Source organism: Mustela lutreola, chromosome 4, assembly GCF_030435805.1.
Source record: "Mustela lutreola isolate mMusLut2 chromosome 4, mMusLut2.pri, whole genome shotgun sequence".
NCBI lineage: Eukaryota > Metazoa > Chordata > Mammalia > Carnivora > Mustelidae > Mustela > Mustela lutreola.
This window is the reverse complement of record NC_081293.1, coordinates 19,196,455-19,217,759: the sequence shown is the minus strand read 5'-3', so window position 1 is coordinate 19,217,759 and position 21,305 is coordinate 19,196,455. Positions and strand designations below refer to the sequence as shown.

Here is a 21,305-nt window from a genome sequence, read left to right as displayed (position 1 = left end):
CATGCTAGTGCACAGGTACTGTGTGTGAGGATTTACTGGTCTTCTCTTACTGCATAGTCACTACTGGGTAGGAATGGGAAGGGAGGTGTAGGTCATAGCGAACACATGAAATAAATCATTGCAAATGTGTCAAGTGTTAAAATACAGAAGGACAGGATACTTGGAGAGATTATCCCAGGGCGACAAAATTAAGGAGAAGAAAATCCTTGAGGAGCTGTCATTTGAAGTGACTATTTTTTGTTTTTTGAATATACTTTTTAAATGGCTTATAAATTAAATAAAAACATCTAGCCAGGTGATAGGCTCTGAAAACAGTGTTTTTGTTACTTGCTGGTGTATGTTTAAATGGATTCAAAACATTCCCAGAAAGTGTTCTTGAGAAAAATGTAATGGCTTTGAGGTTTGTGGTTTCAGAATGTTGATGGTATTAGCAACTATTTTACTGTCCTATCTAAGATTAAAGCTGAAACTCAGTGATAATGATAACAGTTTAAGTGGGTCGGTGAGAATATTTTTTTAAGATTTTTCTTTATTTATTAGAGAGCACGAGAGGGAGGAGACACAAGACACCCCACCCCTGCCCCACCCTGCCCCACTCATCAGGGAACCCCACACAGGGCTTGATCCTAGTACCCTTGTATCATGACCTGAGCTGAAGGCAGATCCTTAACCAACTGAGCCACCCAGGTGCCCACCCTGCTACAGTGAGAATCTTAAAAGCTACTTTAAAGGGTCCACCTTTTTTCTTCTTTTAAATCTGTAAATTATTCTTGAGGTTTTGGGGAGGAAAAATTCACAGATATCACAAATGTGATGCTGTGATTGAACCAAGACTCAAGAATGCACGTAGTGTGGAAGGAAAGGGACTCTTGGGTGGCTCAGTTGGTTAAGCATCCTACTCCTGATTTTAGCACAGGTCATGGTCCTTACGGTCCTGAGACTAAGCCCACATCAGCTGAGACTGGGCTTCCATGCCAAGGGGGGAGTTAGCTTGAGATTCTCTCTCTTCTCCCTCTGCCTCCCACCACCCTCCCAAAATAAATAAATAAAATCTTGTAAATAAATAAATACATAAAACTAAATTTAGATGATAGAAGTACAAGGAAATGGTTATCACAAAAGTTATGATAGTGGTCACCTCCAACAGGTAACCTGTTTGTGATTAGGAAAGGGGCGCACTTTTAGTGTCAGCAGTGTTTTATTTCTTGTCCTTTGTGATAGTTACATTGGTGTTCTCTTTGTAATTATTGGTTTAAGCTTACCATATTTGTTGCATTGTTCTGTGTGTAGGTTGTATTTCCTAATTTGAGAATTAGAAAAATTCTTTCCTAACAGTTTAGAAGAACATAAAAAGGGAAGATTTGATTTTATTTTTATTTTTTTATTTTTATTTTATAAAGGAAGATTTTATATGAAAAAATATTTTCCTGAATATTTAAGACATATATAATAAAATGAAAACATTTTGAGGAAATACTATTAGTTTTTACATTTATTTACCCTTTTTTTTTTTTTTTTTAAGAAAGAGTGCATCCACAAGCTGGTGGGGGGGGGTGCAGAGAGAGGGAGTGGGGGAGAGAATCTAAACAGGCTCCACATCCATCATGGAGCCTGAGATCATGACCCGATCTAGAATCAAGTCAGACGTCTAACTGACTGAGCCCCAGGTACCCCTATTAAGCCCTTCTGTGTGGCAGATGCTATCTTCTGTGTTTCAGATACTAGTTTTTTTAGTCTTTATCAGGAAAGTACTGTTCCTGCAGTTTTATGGATGAAATAACTGTTAAATGGAGAAGTTAAGCAACTTGTCCAGAACATACATCTGATGAGTGTCAGAACTAGGATTTGAGCTTGAGCTGTGACTCCAGAGCCACTAAACTTTTTCTTATTTTTCTCTGCTCTTGAAAACTTGGATGGTTACATGAACATAATTTCCAGGATATTTCAGTAAAGTGGTTTTCCTAACTTCTTCAGACCAAAAGTAGTTTTGAAATATGAAGGCATTTGTGTTTATTTGTATTTTATAAAGATGTAATTCATAATTCTAATATGTTTTAGTTAACTATGTTGTGATTTCTTTGCTGACAAAATATTCGTTTTTAGGATGCGATTCCTATGATAAGTAAATTGAGGTACAATCCCAGATTTGACAAAGCTTTCAAACATGTGTTTGGGAAAACACTTATTTGCCGTAGCATGGAAGTTTCAACCCAGCTAGCTCGTGCTTTCACTATGGACTGCATTACCCTAGAAGGTTTGTAATAGTAATTCTTAGCTTTGAACAGATAAATTCCATTTTAGTTTTAAGAGTATTTCAAAATTCATGTCCAGTTTTTTGTCATTTTTAAATGGTTTGTTTGAGTCCAGACAGGATCTACACATTATATTTAGTTGATGTCTCTTTAAGTATAATCATTTATACTTAACTTTATTTATACTTTAACCCATCCCCCACCCACACCCCCTATAGTTAAACTTATTTTCTGGTTTACCTCTTCTTCTGTAGTACGGATTCTTAACCTTTTGTTGTGTGGATTCCTTTGGCTCTTTGGTAAAGCCTATGAGCCCTTTCTCAGAATGTTTTTAAGTGCATAAAATAAAATACTTTGGATTACAAAAGAAACCAATCATAATTGACTTGGTAATCAGAATATTTTTTTAAGCATGACAGTAATTTACTCTTGAAGGTATTTAAAAACAAGATTTAGCAGTGGGTCTAATAAATGTAACTTTGAAGTACTGATACATGTAAACAATATTTTGAGATTTGTAACAAATATAATCTGATAGAAAATAGCTGTTACTTCTCTTGTTAACGAAGTTACAAGTATTGATAATACCACTGTGATTTTTGTTATAACAGAAGGAATTGCTAAATTTCATTTTGAAGTTAGTATAAAAATAAAGATGTAAATTTTTTTTTCCTACCTAAGTCATGGAGTCTTGGTTAAGAACCTCTGGTATATCAGTTCATATGCCCTCATTTTTCAGTTTTTTTCCTTTTCTGTGTAATTTATTTGCTGATGAAGGTACCATGCCACCCCCCCCCCCCCCAGTTTATCTCTATAGATAATTTTTTTGTTGTTTTGGACTACCTCTGAGAATAAGTTATAAAAATTATGATACTTTATTTCTACAAGTTAAGCTTGTATATCTCATAAGAATAAGGACACTCTTCTTAATAACCCCAAGTATCATTGTTACACCTAAGAAATTTAACATAACCCAATATCATCATCATCTAAAAAGTACCTACATTAAAATTTTCCCAGTTTTCCCAAAATACTTTTCTTTCTGGGATCCAATCAAGGATGCATGCAAAGTCCTCTTTGGATTCTTTCAATATAGGATAGCTCCTTTCCTTCCCACCCTCAGGAAATTGACTTTCTCATAATGTTCCATTTTCTAAATTTGCCTTTTAACTGTTTCTTCATCATTAGATTTGGTTTTACGTTCTTGACATGAGTGATGTGTACTTCTTACTGCATCCCACAATATGTCCCACTGCTAATGATGTTAAGTTTGACCAGTAGCAGTCTCTCTGTTGTTAAGATGCCCTTTCCTCTTTGTAATTGATACGTGCTATGTGGGACTATCCTTTAAGAAAACGTGAATATCAGGTTCCCCAGCAAATTTTTTTTTAAGATTTTATTTATTCATTTGAGACAGAGAGAGAAAACATGAGCAGGGGGTAGGCAGAGAGAGAGAGAGGGAGAAGCAGACTCCTTGCTGAGCTTGGAGTTGGACATGGGGCTTGATCCCCCGGACCCAGAAATCATGATCTGAGTCACCCAGGCGCCACACCCCCACAACTTCTTTTACCATTGGTTTGACTCAATACACTGGGGGTTTCCAAATGGTGATTCTTAAATTCTGTGAAGGCTTCTGTATTTTTGTTTCTTTTTTTTCTTAAGAGAGAGCGAGCTAGCACGAGTGGGGAGAAAGGAAGAGAGAGACTCTCAAACAGGCTTCATGCTTGGTGCAGAGCCTGACATGGAGCTCAGTTTTACCACCCTGAGATCATGACCTGAGCTGCAGCCAAGAATTGGATGCTTAACCAACTGAGCCATTCAGGTGCCCCTATCTCTGTGCTTTTAGAAGCATTCAACTTCTCTAGACTTGCCATTATTATTACCACTGATGTTCACATTTTCCCAAATATGGCCAGTGGAATTCCAAACTCTAGTCCTTTGTCCTCTTGACCTATCATCATTGGTCCTTAGCACTTCTTTCTGGCACATTTTTAAAATGTAGATTCTAACAGCTGGAAAGCAGACATTTTTCAGAGTGGGTTTAATCCTTCTAAATTCCCATTAAGTAGGTAAAGCCTTTAAATTAGTTGTTTGATTCTAAATCAGTTTATCACAGAATAAAGAAATTGTTACACAGAATTTCTACCTTCCTTGTGCTTTGTTTATAGGTGACCAAGTAAGTCATCGGGGTGCTCTAACTGGAGGTTACTATGACACAAGGAAGTCTAGACTTGAATTGCAGAAAGATGTTAGAAAAGCAGAAGAAGAACTAGGTGAGCTTGAAGCAAAGCTCAATGAAAACCTGCGCAGAAATATTGAAAATATCTTTTTGTCTTGTGCTTTGGTGGAGAATTGTGTTTGGGTTGAAATATATAATCTTTTACGTGTTGTGTGTTTTTTCATATATGCAGTGGGGACAAAAACCACATTTGACTTTTATTTAAGCATGGGAGCTTATGTTGTCAGAAGTTAACTTCTAAAGACAAGGAAAAACTCTTGTAACATTGTTTCCTTAGCTATTAACATTTAAATCTAATAGCAGTGAGTCAGTGTATTTCTGAGAGTGGAGAACCTGAGGTGCACTGAAATTTAAAGTTACAGAGGAAACTGAGGAGGATGGTTAGAATTGTGGAAGGAAAGTGAGGTTAGTGTTTCATGGAAGGGTTGGGGGCCTCTCTAATGCCACATACTGCATAGAATTTAAACATAGGGGTTAAAAAATGTGCATTAAGTTTTTATTTCAAGGTCATTTGGTACAGGTGTACTATTAATGGAAGAAGGCTGTTAAAATCCAAGTCTTAGTAAACATCATACTCTAAATTCTTCCAAATAAAACTGCTGTTCCATGAAGAGTATCGTGAAGAAGAGTCCCATGAAGAGTTTAGCTCACAACAGAAACCTTGTACCTGTGCATTTTCTTAAAATAACTACAGTTCTTTGGTATAAGGCAAAAGTGCTTTTTATGTACTTCAAATTACATCACACAATTTAAAAAATACAGATACTTAAGGAGCACCTGCCTTGCTCAGCCAGTAGAGCATCCAATACTTGATCTGCGGATCATGAGTTTAAGCCACACACTGGATGTGAAGATTACTTAATATATATATATATATATATATATATAGGTACTCCAGCATCAAGAACAACCATTTTTACTAAGTCATTGGAATATTCTTTTTTTTTTTTTTTTTTAAGATTTTATTTATTTGACAGACAGAGATCACAAGTAGTCAGGTAGGCAGAGAGAGAGGAGGAAGCAGGCTCCTTGCTGAGCAGAGAGCCTGATGCGGGGCTCGATCCCAGGATGCTGAGACCATGACCTGAGCCGAAGGCAGAGGCTTTAATCCACTGAGCCACCCAGGCGCTCCGACATTGGAATATTCTTAAAGGTGATTTTGGGGTTTTTTGTTTTTTTTTGAGATAGTGAGCTAGAGAGCATGAACGGGGAGGAGAGGGAGAAATAGGTTTCCCACTGAGCAGGGAGCCCAATGTGGGATTCGAGCCCAGGACCCCGGGATCATGACCTGAGCCGAAGGCAGCTGCTTAATGACTGAGCCACCCAGGCACCCCTGGGATATTTTTAATTGAAACTGGCAATTTTTTTTTTCTTGAAGTTAGTTTATACCTTCTATACCATCAGTGCAAGCAACAGCACAAGCAAAAGGTAAATAAACATGTTAGTTTTGACTTTGCAGGGGTTTGCAAAGTGTATCTAGAAATGCCCAAATTTGGCAAGATGTTGGCACAAAGAAACCTTTGGGGAACACTAAGAAAAAGGAGGATATTGACAACATACATCAACTACCTTCCTGTATTTGATAATCCAAATTATTTTTTTTGGATGGTGGTATTATTTTTCTACATTGGGCGATGTCTCCTTTTCATACACAACTACCTTCTATAGTGCTTTAAGCACAATAGATTATATAGTAAATATTTCTTGAATGAAAAGATAACAAAAAATATACTTCATTTAAATTCTCTTAGGGTTTCCCAAGAATTTTTGTTCTTATATAGCTTATAAGTAAAGCACATAGGTTATTTTGAGAGAGAAATGGTGGGGTAAATGTTTTAAGCTACTTTATGGTTGAACACACTTAGTATAGTATTTAATTTAGCATTGTTATGGTCCATAAATTTGAGGAAATAACTTTTATTTGGAGGTAAAGAAAAGGGAAGGGATACACACTTTTTAAAAGAACTAGAGAAAATTTTCCTTAGCCTTGTATATGGATTAATAATGAAATTGATCAGTTGATGAACCAAATGCAGCAGATAGAGACCCAGCAAAGGAAATTTAAAGCATCTCGAGATAGCATATTATCAGAAATGAAGATGCTAAAAGAGAAGAGGCAGCAGTCAGAGAAGACTTTTATGCCAAAGGTTCGTAAGTATATCTCTTTTGTTACAGACTTATTTTAAGTACTTAGAATTGGGATATACTGTATATTGGTTATCCATTGGAGTTCATGTGTTCCATTTCTTGTAGCCCCATACTTTTGGACTTGTCTGTGTATCTGTACTGCACTTACACCCGTGGGTACCCAAAGTCTCCTTTTGCAGTCCACGTTCAGATTGTCCAACTTCATTGAACAAGTAGACATTTTGAGTTATGGCGTAATAGTATTTTCTAATCATTAATTTGTCAGTAATCATTTTTTGTCTGTTAAGCACTATTTATGGAATTGTTTGAATATTTTCTTTTATCCAAATTATACTAAACAGGATAGAAAACAAACTATTACTGCTAAATTACAAGTAACTAGTCTCAAAAGCTTTGACAAAAACTGTTATTATATAGTTCATCAGTAGTACTAAAATCATAGTTTTTAATTGTCCAACTATACCATCCTAACACATTCTAGCAGTCTTTTCTTTTTGTTCTTATTAATATGCCAGAAGATTTTTATATGATTCAGTCATGGACTGTGATTAGTCCCACATACCTCAATAGTAATGTATCATAAATATTTTTCTTACTGCTACTTAGTTCTAATTATCAAATTAAGTGGATACCTAATAGTTACTTGAGTTGATAAAATTTAGTTCACTTTATTTTTTTTAAAGATTTTATTTATTTATTTGAGAGAAATCACAAGCAGGCAGAGAGAGAAGAGGAAGCAGGCTCCCTGCTGAGCAGAGAGCCGGATGCGGGACTCGATCCCAGGACTCCAAGTTCATGACCTGAGCCAAAGGCAGTGGCTTAACCCGCTGAGTCACCCAGGAGCCCCTTTAGTTCACTTTAATATCAAATATAGAATGTTCTCAGTTTTTCACTGTTGTAAGTAATACAGTAACTAATACCTTTATTAATAAGTGGATAATCTGTCACATAGCAACGTAGCTTACAAAGTTTGGAAGCAAGCTTGCATGCTATGGAGTCCACCAGAGAATCGTTGAAAGCAGAACTGGGAACTGATTTGCTTTCACAACTTAGTCTGGAAGATCAGAAGAGAGTAGATGCACTGAATGATGAAATTCGTCAACTTCAGCAGGCAAGTACAATTTATAAAAATATAAGTTTTCATTTATAATTGGCTATTGCGAAAAGTTTATTGCTACCAAGGGAACGAGAAAGAAGGGAACTCTGAGAAAATAGAAAAATAAACTTGAACTTCTTGTACCCATGAGAGTAAGTAAGTTTTTCTAAACCATTGTGGGTATGTTAGGATTATACAAGAACTCTTCGTTTTTTTATCTTTATTTTAATGTACTTCAGTTAGTAGTAAGATCAAGCTTGTTAGCTTTGCTGTCTCTGTTGATCTGACTGTATAATTAATATTGTTTTGATTAAACATTTTTTAAAAAGATTTTGTTAGTTTATTTGCACATGAGTGAGGGGAGGAACAGGGGAAGAGGGACAAGCAAACTTTGTACTGAGCAGAGAGCCCAACCTGGGTCTCAGTCCCAGGATCCTGAGATCATGACATGAGCCAAAATCAAGAGTTGAATGTTAAACTGACTGAGCCACTCTGGCACCCCTTTATTAGACACTGATTTTTGTACATAGAGATGTAAATAGTAAGTTAAAAAAAAAAAAGAAAAATAGATAAATATTTTTGGCAGCATGTCTTATAAAAAGAACCAAGCACACAAACGAAGCATTCTGAATAAATAAGACGGAAAATGAAAAAAATATAGGGCTTTCCATTGTAGGTCATTTGAACACAAGTAGTGGATAGGACAGCAGATAACAGCATTCCTGTGTGTGAAATGTGCATGCCTATGTGGACATAATTTTCTTTTCTTCCAGGAAAACAGACAGTTGCTAAATGAAAGAATTAAATTAGAAGGTATCATTACTCGAGTAGAGACATACCTAAATGAGAATTTGAGGAAACGCTTGGACCAAGTAGAACAGGTATATTCTTTTTGTGGGTTTGTTGATGACCATAACCTTTTGAAAGAACTTACATTTGAGGAGCTTTGATTGAGAGCATGGCGACAGAAAGCATCTACCATGAGTTGATGAGAGCTCATCTACCATGAGCTTTGATTGAGAGCATTGGGGACAGAAAACATCTACCATGAGTTGGAGTTTTAGTACTGCCATCTCGTGTACGATCTTGGGCAAGTAATGTAGTATTCCTAAGCCTCAGTTTCCTGTTCTAAAAAATGAGCATAACAGTAATATCTGTTTTGTATGATTATCCTGGCACATTCTACGTACTCAGTAAGTGTTAAGTTACTAATGTTTTCTCAGTATAGTCACTTGCTGAGAAATTTTGTAGTTATTGTATCATTACTTTTTTCCCCCCTTTAATGGATATTTGCAATTATACAAAGTGTACTTCTGTCTCTCTTGAATAGTTATTCATAATAACAGCTATTGGTGAAAGCACTCTATAGCAGTAGAAAGCAGAATGATAGTTTTCTAGGGCTATGAGTAGAGGGAACTTTATAGAGGGTCACAAGGGAGTTTCTTGGTTTAATGAAAAAATCTGTATCTTCATTGTGGTGGGTGTATACATTGTCACAACTCACTGAGCTCTACACTTAAAATTAGCTCACTTTATTGGATATAAATTATACTTCATTGAGATTGATAACAAGAATGTTCATAGGATTATAATCAAAAATTAAAAATAATACAAATGTATATCAAGAATTGGATGATTAAATAAAATTTTACACGTTAATGCAGAAGAAGCAACAGCTATTGGAAACTGTTAAAGTCATAAAATTTTGAAACTAACAATTCCTATTCTGTGGTTTAATAATCTTAAGTTTCTTTTATCTTGTAGGAACTTAATGAACTGAGAGAGACAGAAGGGGGTACTGTTCTCACTGCTACAACCTCAGAACTTGAAGCAATCAATAAAAGAGTAAAAGATACTATGGCACGATCAGAAGGTGAATTTTTATTTAGTAAAAATTTTTTTATTTTGTTAAAAATTAGCTTATTTGATAAAGTTGTTAAGCAAAACTGTACACTAATAATTTTGTGTTTTCCATCACCATAAATAATTTATAGTGAATGGAGTTTAGTGGTTGATTATAAATAGTAACCTTTGTTTTATTAAAATGTTTGTGACAGTTTTATAAGAGATCATAATTACTAATGTCGTTGCCAAAAGTGTGAATTAAGTTTCTTATCACCTAGTTGCTGAGAAGAAAATTATTTTTTAAATTTTTTATAAACATTTAATAATGAGAAATATATACCTAATGACTCGTGTACACTCCTAATTTTGTCCTGAATTAAATGTTTCATGGATTTACACAGTAAAACAAGGGTAAAAACCTAAAACTTATTTACTTATTTATTTATAAAGATTTTATTTGACAGAGACATAGAGAGAGAGGGAACATAAGCAGGGGGAGTGGAAGAAGGAGAAGCTGGCTTCCCTCTGAGCAAGGAGCCTCTGTGGGGCTTAGTCCCACGACCCTGGGGTCATGACCTGAGCCCAAGGCAGATGCTTAACGACTGAGCCACTGAGGTGTCCCTAAAACCTATTTATTTTGATAGATTTGGCCATTAAAATCTTTGGTCAGATAGTGCTCTAGCTTTAAAGTAGGTATTTTGGCTTAATTTGTTTTTTTCTCTTAGATTTGGATAATTCCATTGATAAAACAGAAGCTGGAATTAAGGAACTTCAGAAGAGTATGGAACGCTGGAAAAATATGGAAAAAGAACACATGGATGCTATAAATCATGATACTAAAGAACTAGAAAAGATGACAAATCGACAAGGCATGCTACTAAAGAAGAAAGAGGAGTGTATGAAGAAAATTCGAGAGCTTGGTTCACTTCCCCAGGAAGCATTTGAAAAGTACCAAACACTGAGTCTCAAACAGGTAAATTGTGTAGTTTTTGTTTTGTTTTGTTTTAAAGATTTATTTATTTATTTATTTGACAGACAGAGATCACAAGTAGGCAGAGAGGCAGGCAGAGAGAGAAGGGGGGAAGCAGGCTCCCTGCTGAGCAGAGAGCCCTCTGCGGGGCTCGATCTCAGGACCCTGAGATCATGACCTGAGCCGAAGGCAGAGGCTTTAACCCACTGAGCCACCCAGGCACCCCTTAAATCTGAAATCTTGTTGCAAATTTCTCTTCATGTGAATTTATTTATACATCTTTTTCTCTTTGTAGTTGTTTCGAAAACTTGAACAGTGCAACACAGAATTGAAGAAGTACAGCCATGTTAACAAAAAAGCTTTAGATCAGTTTGTGAATTTCTCTGAGCAGAAAGAAAAGTTAATAAAACGACAAGAAGAGTTGGATAGGGGGTACAAATCAATCATGGAACTGATGAACGTACTTGAACTTCGAAAATATGAAGCTATTCAGTTAACTTTCAAGCAGGTATGTTTCTGTTTGTATTTAATGCTCACACAAGACAAAAGCTTCGGCTGTTATTCAGCTTATTATTCAATTCATAAAGGTTTTATAAAGTTTTTTTTCCTACTGATAGTTGGATCTAATACAAGTGAACAAATCCAGCATATAGTTTTCTAACATACTGTTAGAACATCCTACACAACTCTTAAAAGGATTCAGTCTGTTGCTGCTGTTAAAATATTTGTGATTGGTTTTAAATATTTTAATATTTTAAATATTAAGAAATAAATATTTCTTAATATTTCTTAAATATATTTAAGAAATAAATATTTGTCTTTTGCCTTAAGAAATAATATGTGCAGTGCCACCTATGCAAAAGTTATATTTGAATCACCCTGTAACTTGTTCATTTCATTCATTTTAAGGTATCAAAGAATTTCAGTGAAGTATTCCAGAAGTTGGTACCTGGTGGCAAAGCTACTTTGGTAATGAAGAAAGGAGATGTGGAGGGCAGTCAGTCTCAGGATGAAGGAGAAGGAAGTGGTGAAAGTGAGAGGGGTTCTGGGTCACAAAGCAGCGTCCCATCAGTTGACCAGTTCACTGGAGTTGGAATTAGGGTAAAAATACCTTTATATCCAATTTTCCCCAGTATTACCATAGTGGAATTTGTGGAATATTTTACAAATTAAATAGGTACATTCTATGTGATTTAAGAGGTGATGGTGATTCTACCCCTTTTTGGGTATTAACTCATTTAAATTTTCTCTTAGGTGTCATTTACAGGAAAACAGGGTGAAATGAGAGAAATGCAACAGCTTTCTGGTGGACAGAAATCCTTGGTAGCTCTTGCTCTGATTTTTGCTATTCAGAAATGTGACCCAGCTCCTTTTTACCTGTTTGATGAGATTGACCAGGCTCTGGATGCCCAGCACAGAAAAGCTGTGTCAGGTAGTTTGGTTTGTACTGAAAAATGGGAATTTGCTTAAAAATGATAGCTTGCCTCTTTGATTGTGCATTCTTGTTGCCTAAGATATTTAGGGCGATTGGACAGGGTGTATATTCTGTAAATAAAATTTATTATTATTTTTTTAAATTTTATTTATTTATTTGACAGGGAAGACAAGCATGGGGAGTGGAAGAGGGAGAAGCAGGCTTCTGGCTGAGCAAGGAGCCTCATACAGGGCTTGATCTCAGGACCCTGGGATTATGATCTAAACTGAAGACAGTCACTTAACAGCTGAGCCACCCAGGCACCCCTAAAATTTATTTTAATACGTTTTTAAGAATTTAGCATTAGACTACTTTACAAAGCTTAATTCTGTGAGAGGTCGATGTTTCAATCAATTGCAAATTGAATCAGTTGAATCCATTGAAAATTGAAAATCCTACTTCAGTTAAACTTTTATGCAGAAGTCTGTCTTTTTTTAAAAGATTTTATTTTTATTTATTTATTTATTGGTCAGAGAGAGAGAGAGAGGGAGAACACAAGCAGGCAGAGCAGCAGGCAGAAGCAGAGAGAGAAGCAGGCTCCCCGCTGAGCAAGGAGGCTGATGCGGGGCTCGATCCCAGGCCCCTGGGATCATGACCCGAGCCGAAGGCAGAAGCTTTAACCAACTGAGCCACCCAGGTGCCCAGAAGTCTCTCTTTTTAAAACTTGTTTTTCTCAATGTTTGAATAGCCCCTGACATTAAATGTTGATTCTGTATTTAAAGAAACTATATTTTGGGGTGCCTCAGTGGCTTAGTTGATTAAGCTTCTGCCTACGGCTCAAGTCAGGATCTCGGTCCTGGGATCGAGCCCCATGTGGGGTTCCCTGCTCATTGAGGAGCCTGCTTCTCCCTCTGCCCTGCTCTACTAGTGCTCACTCGCACTCTCTTAAAAAAATAAAATCTTTAAAAAGAAAGAATCTATATTTGATCTTTAATAAATTCAAAAGATCTTTGGATATGTGGGTAGCAGGGGAACATTGTTCTTTGTTTTTTGTGTGAGAAAACTTGTTTTGCTCTCTGACTTAATGCTGTGTTATAAGTAGCTGCTGCTGCTTCATATTCTGTAACTTTAAGATACGAGGTGAAAGATCTATCCCTGGGGCTCCTGGGTGGCTCAGTTGTTGGGTGTCTGGTTTCGGATCAGGACATGATCCCAGGATCCTGGGATTGAGCGCCCGCATCAGGCTTCCTGCTTCTCCCTCTCCCACCCCCCCTTCTTGTGTTCTCTCTCTTGCTGTTTCTGTCACATAAATAAAATCTTCAAAAAATATATCCCTAATGTAAGAGAGTAGTAAGTTCGTAATTTTGCAGATAATGTGCATGAAAAAGTCACAAAATAGTCACAAAGCTATTTTGAATTTTAGGTAAGGGTGAGGATAGTTGATTTTTAAATGTTCAGATTTATTGAAAAAAGGGTTTTGTTAAATTACTGTTTCTTTTTATAGATATGATTATGGAACTTGCTGTACATGCGCAGTTTATTACAACTACTTTTAGGCCTGAACTGCTTGAGTCAGCTGACAAATTCTATGGTGTAAAATTTAGAAATAAGGTAAAAAATTTTTTTTACATTGAGTTTAAGTTTGTATTGTACTTGTCAAATTCTTGTTTTCTGTTACTTAAATCATAAAGGAAAACCTAGAAATTTGTTGCTTATGATGAGTTTGTAAAGAAAAAGCTTTTCTTTCAAATGCCTGTGAAGTTGTAGCAATTTTTTTTGTGGCATTCCTTGCATTGATTTTATTTTTATCAGCATTAAGAGACAATATCTTCCTGTCTTATCTATTCAGTGCACAGTCTTTAGCAGTTTTATATATAGTCGTTTCTATTTTGGCTGGGCCACCCAGCTCTTCCTAATGTCTTCAGCCCTAAGATTCTTTGAAATAGCAAAATAATAAAAACTGAAAAAACACGGTTTGATATTTAGACATTAGTATTTACCCAGATCTTCAGAATTCTAAAATGCAGAATATTTTTAAAAACTCAATGCTTTCAACAAACACCATTATAAAAATTTTACTATCAGTGTTATAGACTCATTTGACTTGGTATGTAAAATTTATAGGCAGTAAGCCATATGTTTTAAATATTACTCTATACAGTAAGAACACTGGTGGGTTTTTTTGGTTTTGTGTGTGTGTGTGTGTGTGTGTGTTTTTTAAGGTTTAACACAGTTTTTAACATTTTTTCTTCAGGTTAGTCATATTGACGTGATCACAGCAGAGATGGCCAAAGACTTTGTAGAAGATGATACTACTCATGGTTAAACGGAAAATATTGTCCACTGGTTTGGAAGTTGTGTATAGTAATATGAATCTCATACCCAGGAACTGTACATTTAAATCTAAATATGTAGTCACTACTAATAGTTTTCAGACGTAGAGCATACATAGCCCTTTTATATTTCTGTCATTGTATTTTATAAGATACTCTGTAATGTTACATTTCTACTTATAGTTTAAGAATTTTATTTCCCACACAACTTTTTGTAAAGTGTCCTGCTCCTGTTTTAAATCTTTTGAAACATGCTAAATATTCTTTCCTAATTATTTTATCAATTATATTGCCTCTTTTTTTATAGCTTCAATTAAATAATTGGTTTATGACTAATTTAGTATTTTATGTGGCTTTTTATTTATAGTTTTATGATTAGAAACAAATTTTTCTTAAATATCTTGCTTTTTGTTTTGCCTTTGTTTTGCCAGAAAAGATCTGCCTTCACCTAAAAGAATATTTTTTAAACGTGGCTTCATATTCTTTTGAAATAAATCTGTGATTGCCAGTCCTGGCTGCATGTTTAAATCCACAGGGTAGCTTTAAACTGCTGGTGTATTTCCGTAGACCAGTTGAATCAGAATCCTTTTGGAGTGGTGTTCTGGTTATTGGTAGTTCTAAAGTTCCCCCAGCGGATTATGACCCTTGGTGAGGATTAGAACCCTCGCTTTAACTCATTGTAACAGTTCTTTAAAAATAATTTCTAATTTAAGAGGGCAGTGTATTTACTAGAATTTGGGAAGACAGTTTTAAGAGCAGCTAAGAACACTAAGTCAAAAGATTAAGTCCTAAAGTTTCCTTGTTTATCTGATTAAGGAAAAGTTTGGAAAACGTTACTGTTGAAACTTTTCCCCCCTCAGATGAGGTCTTTGCTTTTTGTTTATTACGTTTATTAAAACGCTTTATTGAAATTTAATTCATAGACCATAAAATCTATTAAAATTATGCAATTCTGTACTTTTTCAGTATTTTCACAGAATTGTTCAACCATCTCTACAGTCTAATTTTAGAACATTTTCATTACCTCAAAAAGAAACCCTATACCTATTAGCACTCACTTTGTATCTCCCACCTGCCTCATCCCTTGGCAACTGTAAATCTAGTTTCTGTCTCCTACTATGGATGTGCCTGCTCTGGACATTTCATACAAATAGAATCCTACACTGTGGGGCCTTTTATGAGTGACTTGTCTCAGTGTGTTTCTGAGGTTTATCCGTGTTGTAGCACATAATTCATTTTTTTTTATATTGCTGAGTGATACCTGTTGTAGGAATATATACTGTGGTTTATCCAACTATTAGTTGGACACTTGGCTTGTTCTCACTTTTGACTATTATAAATAACAGTGCTGTGAACATTCATGAACAAGTTTTTGTGTGGATATATGTTGTCATTTTTCTTGGATTGGAATTGTTGGTCATACGGTAACTTTTTCACATATTCAGTACTGCCAAACTTTTTTTTTCCTTTCCTTTTTTTTTTTTTCATTTTATTTAAGTAATCTCTACACCCAGCATGGTACTCAAACTCACGACTGCAAGATCAAGAGTCTCTCGTGCTCTTGTACCTGAGCCAGCCAAGCATCCCAGGAACTGCCACACTGTCCCAAAGAAGTTGTACCTTTTACTTCTTTTACAGTTGCACATTTTACATTTCCACCAGTAATACATGAGGGTTACGGTTTTTCCACATCCTCACCAACAGTTGTTATTCTTTTTATTATAGCCAGCCATTCTTGTGAATGTGGATTGGTACCTTGTGATCTTAGTTTGCATTTTCCTGTTAACTGATGATGTTAATTAAGCATCTTTTCATGTACTTGTCATTTGTGTCTCTTCTTTAGTGAGATGCTTATTCATATTTTTTGTACATTTTAAAGTTCTGTTACTTATTATAGAATATAACAAGGGTGCCTGGGTTGTTCAGTCGGTTAAGCATCTGCCTTCAGCTCAGGTCATGATCCCAGGCTCTCTACTCAATGGGGAGTCTGCTTCTCTGCCTCCCTCTGTCTGCTGCTCCGCCTGCTTATGCTTGCTCTCTCTGTTGGATAAAATCTTAAATATCTATGTATTTAAATATATATTTAATATATATTATATATTAATATATTTTTATTTAAATATATTTCATATATCATTTTAATATTTATATATTAATATATATTATATATTAATATATACATTTATTTATAAAAATAAACAACTGAATTTGTGAGAGTTCTTGCATATTCTGGATACAAGTCCCTTATCAGGTAGAACTTGCAAATACTTTCTCCCAGGCTGTGAATTGTCTTTTTGCTTTCCAAATGGTGTCTTTTGAACGGTAACATTTTTTAAAAATAAATTTACAGGTTCAGATTTCTTCCTCAAATAAGGACACCAGTTAGATTGGATTAGGCCAATTCTAAGACCTCATTTTAACTTAATCACCTCTTTAAGGGCCTTTTCTCCAAATACTGTTACATATAGCGGTACTGGGAGTTGGGCCTTGAACATACAAATTTGGGGAGGGTTGGGGGAGACAGTTCAGCCCAAAGCAATTACCATGGTACATTAGTCACTCAGCGTGGATGCATTTAGTTCATCAGCTAAACTCCAGATTATATTCAGATTGCAGTTTTTCCACTAATGCCCTTTTTACCCCCAGATCCCTCAAGAGTATTTCCAGTACATTACATTTAGCTGTCCTAGATCTTCTGGTCTGTGAGTTTCTCAGTCTTTTTCATGTCTTGACAGTTCTAAGTACTATGTTTCATGTGCTTTATAGATTATCTCTTGTTTTGGAGTTCTCTGACCAGATGTATATTCACTTTCATTTTGACTAGTTGAATCTCCGTAGAGTTTAAGTGTATATTCTAGTTTTGCTCTAGTTTTATACTCTAGTTTTGCTATAATATGATTAATCTTCCCACGGCCCCCTGGGTGTCTTAAGAGCGTCTGGCTCTTGATTTTGGCTCAGATCATGATATGTCTTGAGATGGAGCTCTTTGTCATGCTCCACACTCTTTAGAGAGTTTGCTTGAGATGCTTGCTTGCCCTCTCCCTCAGCGCCTCCCCCCTGCACATGTGCATGCTCTCTAAAATCTATTTATTTGATCTTCCCTGACAGAATTTGGTGTAAGAAATGTTCTGTGTAAGTCCCCATTCAAAGGGTTATATAAGCATAGTATCTTTCTAATATTCCTAAAATGTTTCTTAGGCATCTCCCCCAAAATTTTCATTATGAGTCACTACGTATAGAGGTTGAAATGACTGTTGTATAGTTTATGATATATAGCTTTGTTCTGATGTGACCAACCTCCGTACTACAGATTTTGGTAAGGGAAGTTACATGTATAGCATCATTCTAAAACTTAGTAACGTACTTTTTTTTTTTTTTTTTTTTTTAAAGATTCTACCCATTCATTCGACAGAGATCACAAGTAGGTAGAGAGGCAGGAGAGAGAGAGGAAGGGAAGCAGGCTCTCTGCAGAGCAGAGAGCCCAACGTGGGGCTCGATCCCAGGACCCTGGGATCACGACCTGAGCTGAAGGCAGAGGCTTTAACCCACCGAGCCACCCAGGCGCCCCAGTAACGTACTTTTTAAAAGATCTTTTTTATTTATTTAACAGAGACAGCAAGAGAAGGAACATGAGCAGGGGGAGTGGAAGAGGGAGAAGCCCACTTCCCGCCAAGCAGGGAGGCCAATGCCGGTCTCAATCCCAGGACTCTGGGATCACGACCTGAGCCGAAGGCAGATGCCCAACAACTGAGCCACCCAGGCATCCCTAAAACTTAGTAGTGTTCTTAAGCATCTCCTTGTGAATATCCTTATAATGAAACTCCAGTGAGCACCTAAATAATGAGACATAGAATGTACATTTTTTTTTCTTTAAGATTTTATTTCTTTGGGGCGCCCAGGTGGCTCAGTGGGTTAAGCCGCTGCCTTTGGCTCAGGTCATGATCCCAGGGTCCTGGGATTGAGCCCCGCATTGGGCTTTCTGCTCAGCCGGGAGCCTGCTTCCCTCTTTCTCTCTGCCTGCTTCTCTGCCTACTTGTGATCTCTCTCTGTCAAATAAAGAAATAAAATCTTTAAAAAAAAAAAAAGATTATTTATTTGACAGAGTACAGCAAGAGGGGGAACACAAGCAGGGGAAGTGGGAGAGGGAGAAGCAGGCTTCCAGCTGAGCAGGGAACCCAATATAGGGTTCGATCCCAGGACCCTGGAATCATGACCTGAGCCCCAAAGGCAGACACTTAATGACTGAGCCGCCCAGATGCCCCAGAATGTAAATGTTTTTAAAACCCATATTCTTGGGGTGTGTTGGTAGCTCAGTCAGTTAAGCACCTGACTCTTGATCTCAGCTCAGGTCTTGATCTTATGGTTGTGAGTTTAAGCCCTCATTGAGCTCTGTGTTGGGTGTGGAGCCTACTTAAGAAACAAAACTATATTCTTTGCTCTATCATAGTGATGACATAAGATTATTAATTCTAATGAATAGAAATTGTTAATTCTAATGAATAGAAAAATGGAAAAGTACCAACTTCTGAAGAAAATGATGCAGCTTGGAGTGTGTGGCTGGCTCACTCAGTTGGGCCTCTGCCTTTGGCTCAGGTCATGATCCTGGGGTTCTGGGATGCAGTCTCGTGTCGGGCTCCCTGCTTGGTGTGAGTCTGCTTCTCCCTCTCCCTCTGCTGCTGCTCTCTCTCGCTGTCAAATGTATAAATAAAATCTTTTTTAAAAAATGATGCAATTTAGGGGCGCCTGAGTGGCTCAGTGGGTTAAAGCCTCTGACCTTCAGCTCGGGTCATGATCCCAGGGTCCTAGGATCAAGCCCTGCATTGGGTTCTCTGCTCAGGAGGGAGCCTGCTTCCCTACCTTCTCTCTCTGCCTGCTTCTCTGCCTACTTGTGATCTCTGTCAAATAAATAAATAAAAATCTTTAAAAACGAAAAAAAATACCAACTGCTATAAAAAAAAATGATGCAGTTTATAGAAATGGTTTACTCTGAATTGTATCTTAGAAGTACAGAAAAAGGTGAAAGACGGATTTTGGAGGATTTCTTTTTTTCTTTGTTTTTTAAAAAGGCAATAGTAACTCCTTTTAAAAACATTTGGTTAATTTTTTTAGTATTATACTGTATGTTAGCTAACTGGAATTTAGGTAAAAACTTGAAGCAAAAACAGTAACAGAAAACAGTTGGTTAATTCATTTTTTTTTTTTTAAGATTTTATTTATTTATTTGACAGAGAGAGGCAGAGAGGCAGGCAGAGAGAGAGGGGGTAGCAGGCTCCCCGCTGAGCAGAGAGCCCCATGCAGGGCTCGATCCCAAGACCCTGGGACCATGACAAGCTGAAGACAGAGGCTCTAACCCACTGAGCCACCCAGGCACCCCAAGGACTAGCACTTTCATTTAGCTTCCCACGAAGGGAGAATACCAATGTTGAGGAAAAGAGAACAGTATTGAGATTCTGTTGTCACCCAGCAGCAGATGGTCTCCTTAAACAAGGAGAACCATTGCATTGCATTGCTGGGATGCTTGCCAGAGAGGTGCAGTAAATTTGTTCTGACTTAAGGATTCTTACAGTTTTAGAAATAACGTTCATTCTTTACCTTTTACTCAGGCCTAAGTCCCTATTCTGAAACACTAACCCAAGTTTGTGTATTTATGTTGTTTATGTTAAGCAGGCGAAGAGTAAATAGAAAACAGATGCATATTAATGCAGTTAAAATTGGTGACAGCACAGTGTTAACCCAGTACCTAGAAAATAAGGAGGCCTTTCTCTCCTTACTTGAGGATTTTTCCTTTATTTTTAATTGTATGTAATTAGGTAGAAATTATCTTCTAAGATTAAGCAGTAGTGAAAGCGTTGTTCCCTAGCTTTCGTACCCCTTTTGGGAGAAACAGGTAGCTCGCTCTTTTCCTCTGGGATAAACAATGGAATCTATTTCCAGAAATTTCTAGAAACATGACCTTTGTTTTGGTCACATTAAGTAATTTTCAACAAAGATTATTAATTCAGTTACATTTCTAGGAGGAATAATAAGTATGGCAGAAGCTCAAGATTTTCCTAAAGCATTTGCTCTTAAATACAGCTTCATTTCCACCCCTTCCTCCCCTGCCCCAAGCAGGGAGCCCGATGGCCTCAATCCCAGGACACTGGAGTCATGACCTGAGCTGAAGGCAGATGCTTAATGACTGAGCCACCCAGATGCCCCTTAAATACAGCTTCTTTTGTTCAACACTTTCTTTGCACTAAAAATATCAGGACCCTGTACACAGGGATATATTTAGATCTAAAAATAACAAGATTTTTTCTTTTTAGTCTAATACCTCTGTAGATGAGGAAATTTGAAACCCAAGTTAACACCCAAGTAAGTAGGACCTAAATGACTTAAGTGAGCACACACAGGCTGACTTTCCTAACTAGAGTCAGCTTTCTAATACCTGAGTACTTTGTCCCCCCTACTTCACCATGAAAAGGAAGATGTGTCATATTTGTACAGTGCTGATTGATCCTCTGTGTCACACAGAGTAACAGATTTGAAGGGTGAGTCACCACTTTTATTTTCTTCAGCCTTTCCCTCCATACCCTCCTCCCTTTTTCTTTAGACGTCACCTATTTCAGTGGCATCTGATCATCTGTCTCGCTTAGTGTCCTAGGGGGACTGGATTACTCCTGGCTGCCAGTCTTCTGCGTGGAAGATGCCAGTGTAGCTCCATAAATCTGCCACCGCATAGCACTCCATCCCCCCTTCCTAGAGACAGAGTGTCTCCTGGGTGTAAGAGCCCTTGTGGCAGCCAGAAGCTGCATGGGGAAACGAGGCAGCACAGGGATTAGGTTTGCGAGGAGAACACGGGTATATTGACTCTCGAGTCATCACATTGGTGGGTTGAGTTCTGTTGCAAACGGAACACTAGCATTTGCGTGTTCTCTTTTATGGGTTCCATGTCGTTTCAGACCAGCGCCTGGTGTGCTGATTACATAACACACAGACGTTTAAGTGTGTGGTAATACCAGGTCCAGC

General features: G+C 37.0%; 1 protein-coding gene across 1 annotated transcript in view; it reads left to right on the top strand.

Annotated features, from left to right (window-relative positions):
- SMC3 (structural maintenance of chromosomes 3) overlaps positions 1-14,633 on the top strand; it is a 37,937-nt gene extending 23,304 nt beyond the window's left edge. The window contains exons 18-29 of the mRNA XM_059173235.1: positions 2,104-2,254; positions 4,421-4,573; positions 6,487-6,638; positions 7,592-7,750; positions 8,509-8,616; positions 9,500-9,608; positions 10,306-10,553; positions 10,846-11,058; positions 11,460-11,651; positions 11,805-11,982; positions 13,469-13,575; positions 14,219-14,633. Of these exons, the coding sequence (XP_059029218.1) occupies positions 2,104-2,254; positions 4,421-4,573; positions 6,487-6,638; positions 7,592-7,750; positions 8,509-8,616; positions 9,500-9,608; positions 10,306-10,553; positions 10,846-11,058; positions 11,460-11,651; positions 11,805-11,982; positions 13,469-13,575; positions 14,219-14,290 (1,842 nt within the window). The 3' untranslated portion in view covers positions 14,291-14,633. The remainder of the gene's footprint in view (positions 1-2,103; positions 2,255-4,420; positions 4,574-6,486; positions 6,639-7,591; positions 7,751-8,508; positions 8,617-9,499; positions 9,609-10,305; positions 10,554-10,845; positions 11,059-11,459; positions 11,652-11,804; positions 11,983-13,468; positions 13,576-14,218) is intronic.
- The last annotated feature ends 6,672 nt before the right edge of the window (positions 14,634-21,305 follow it).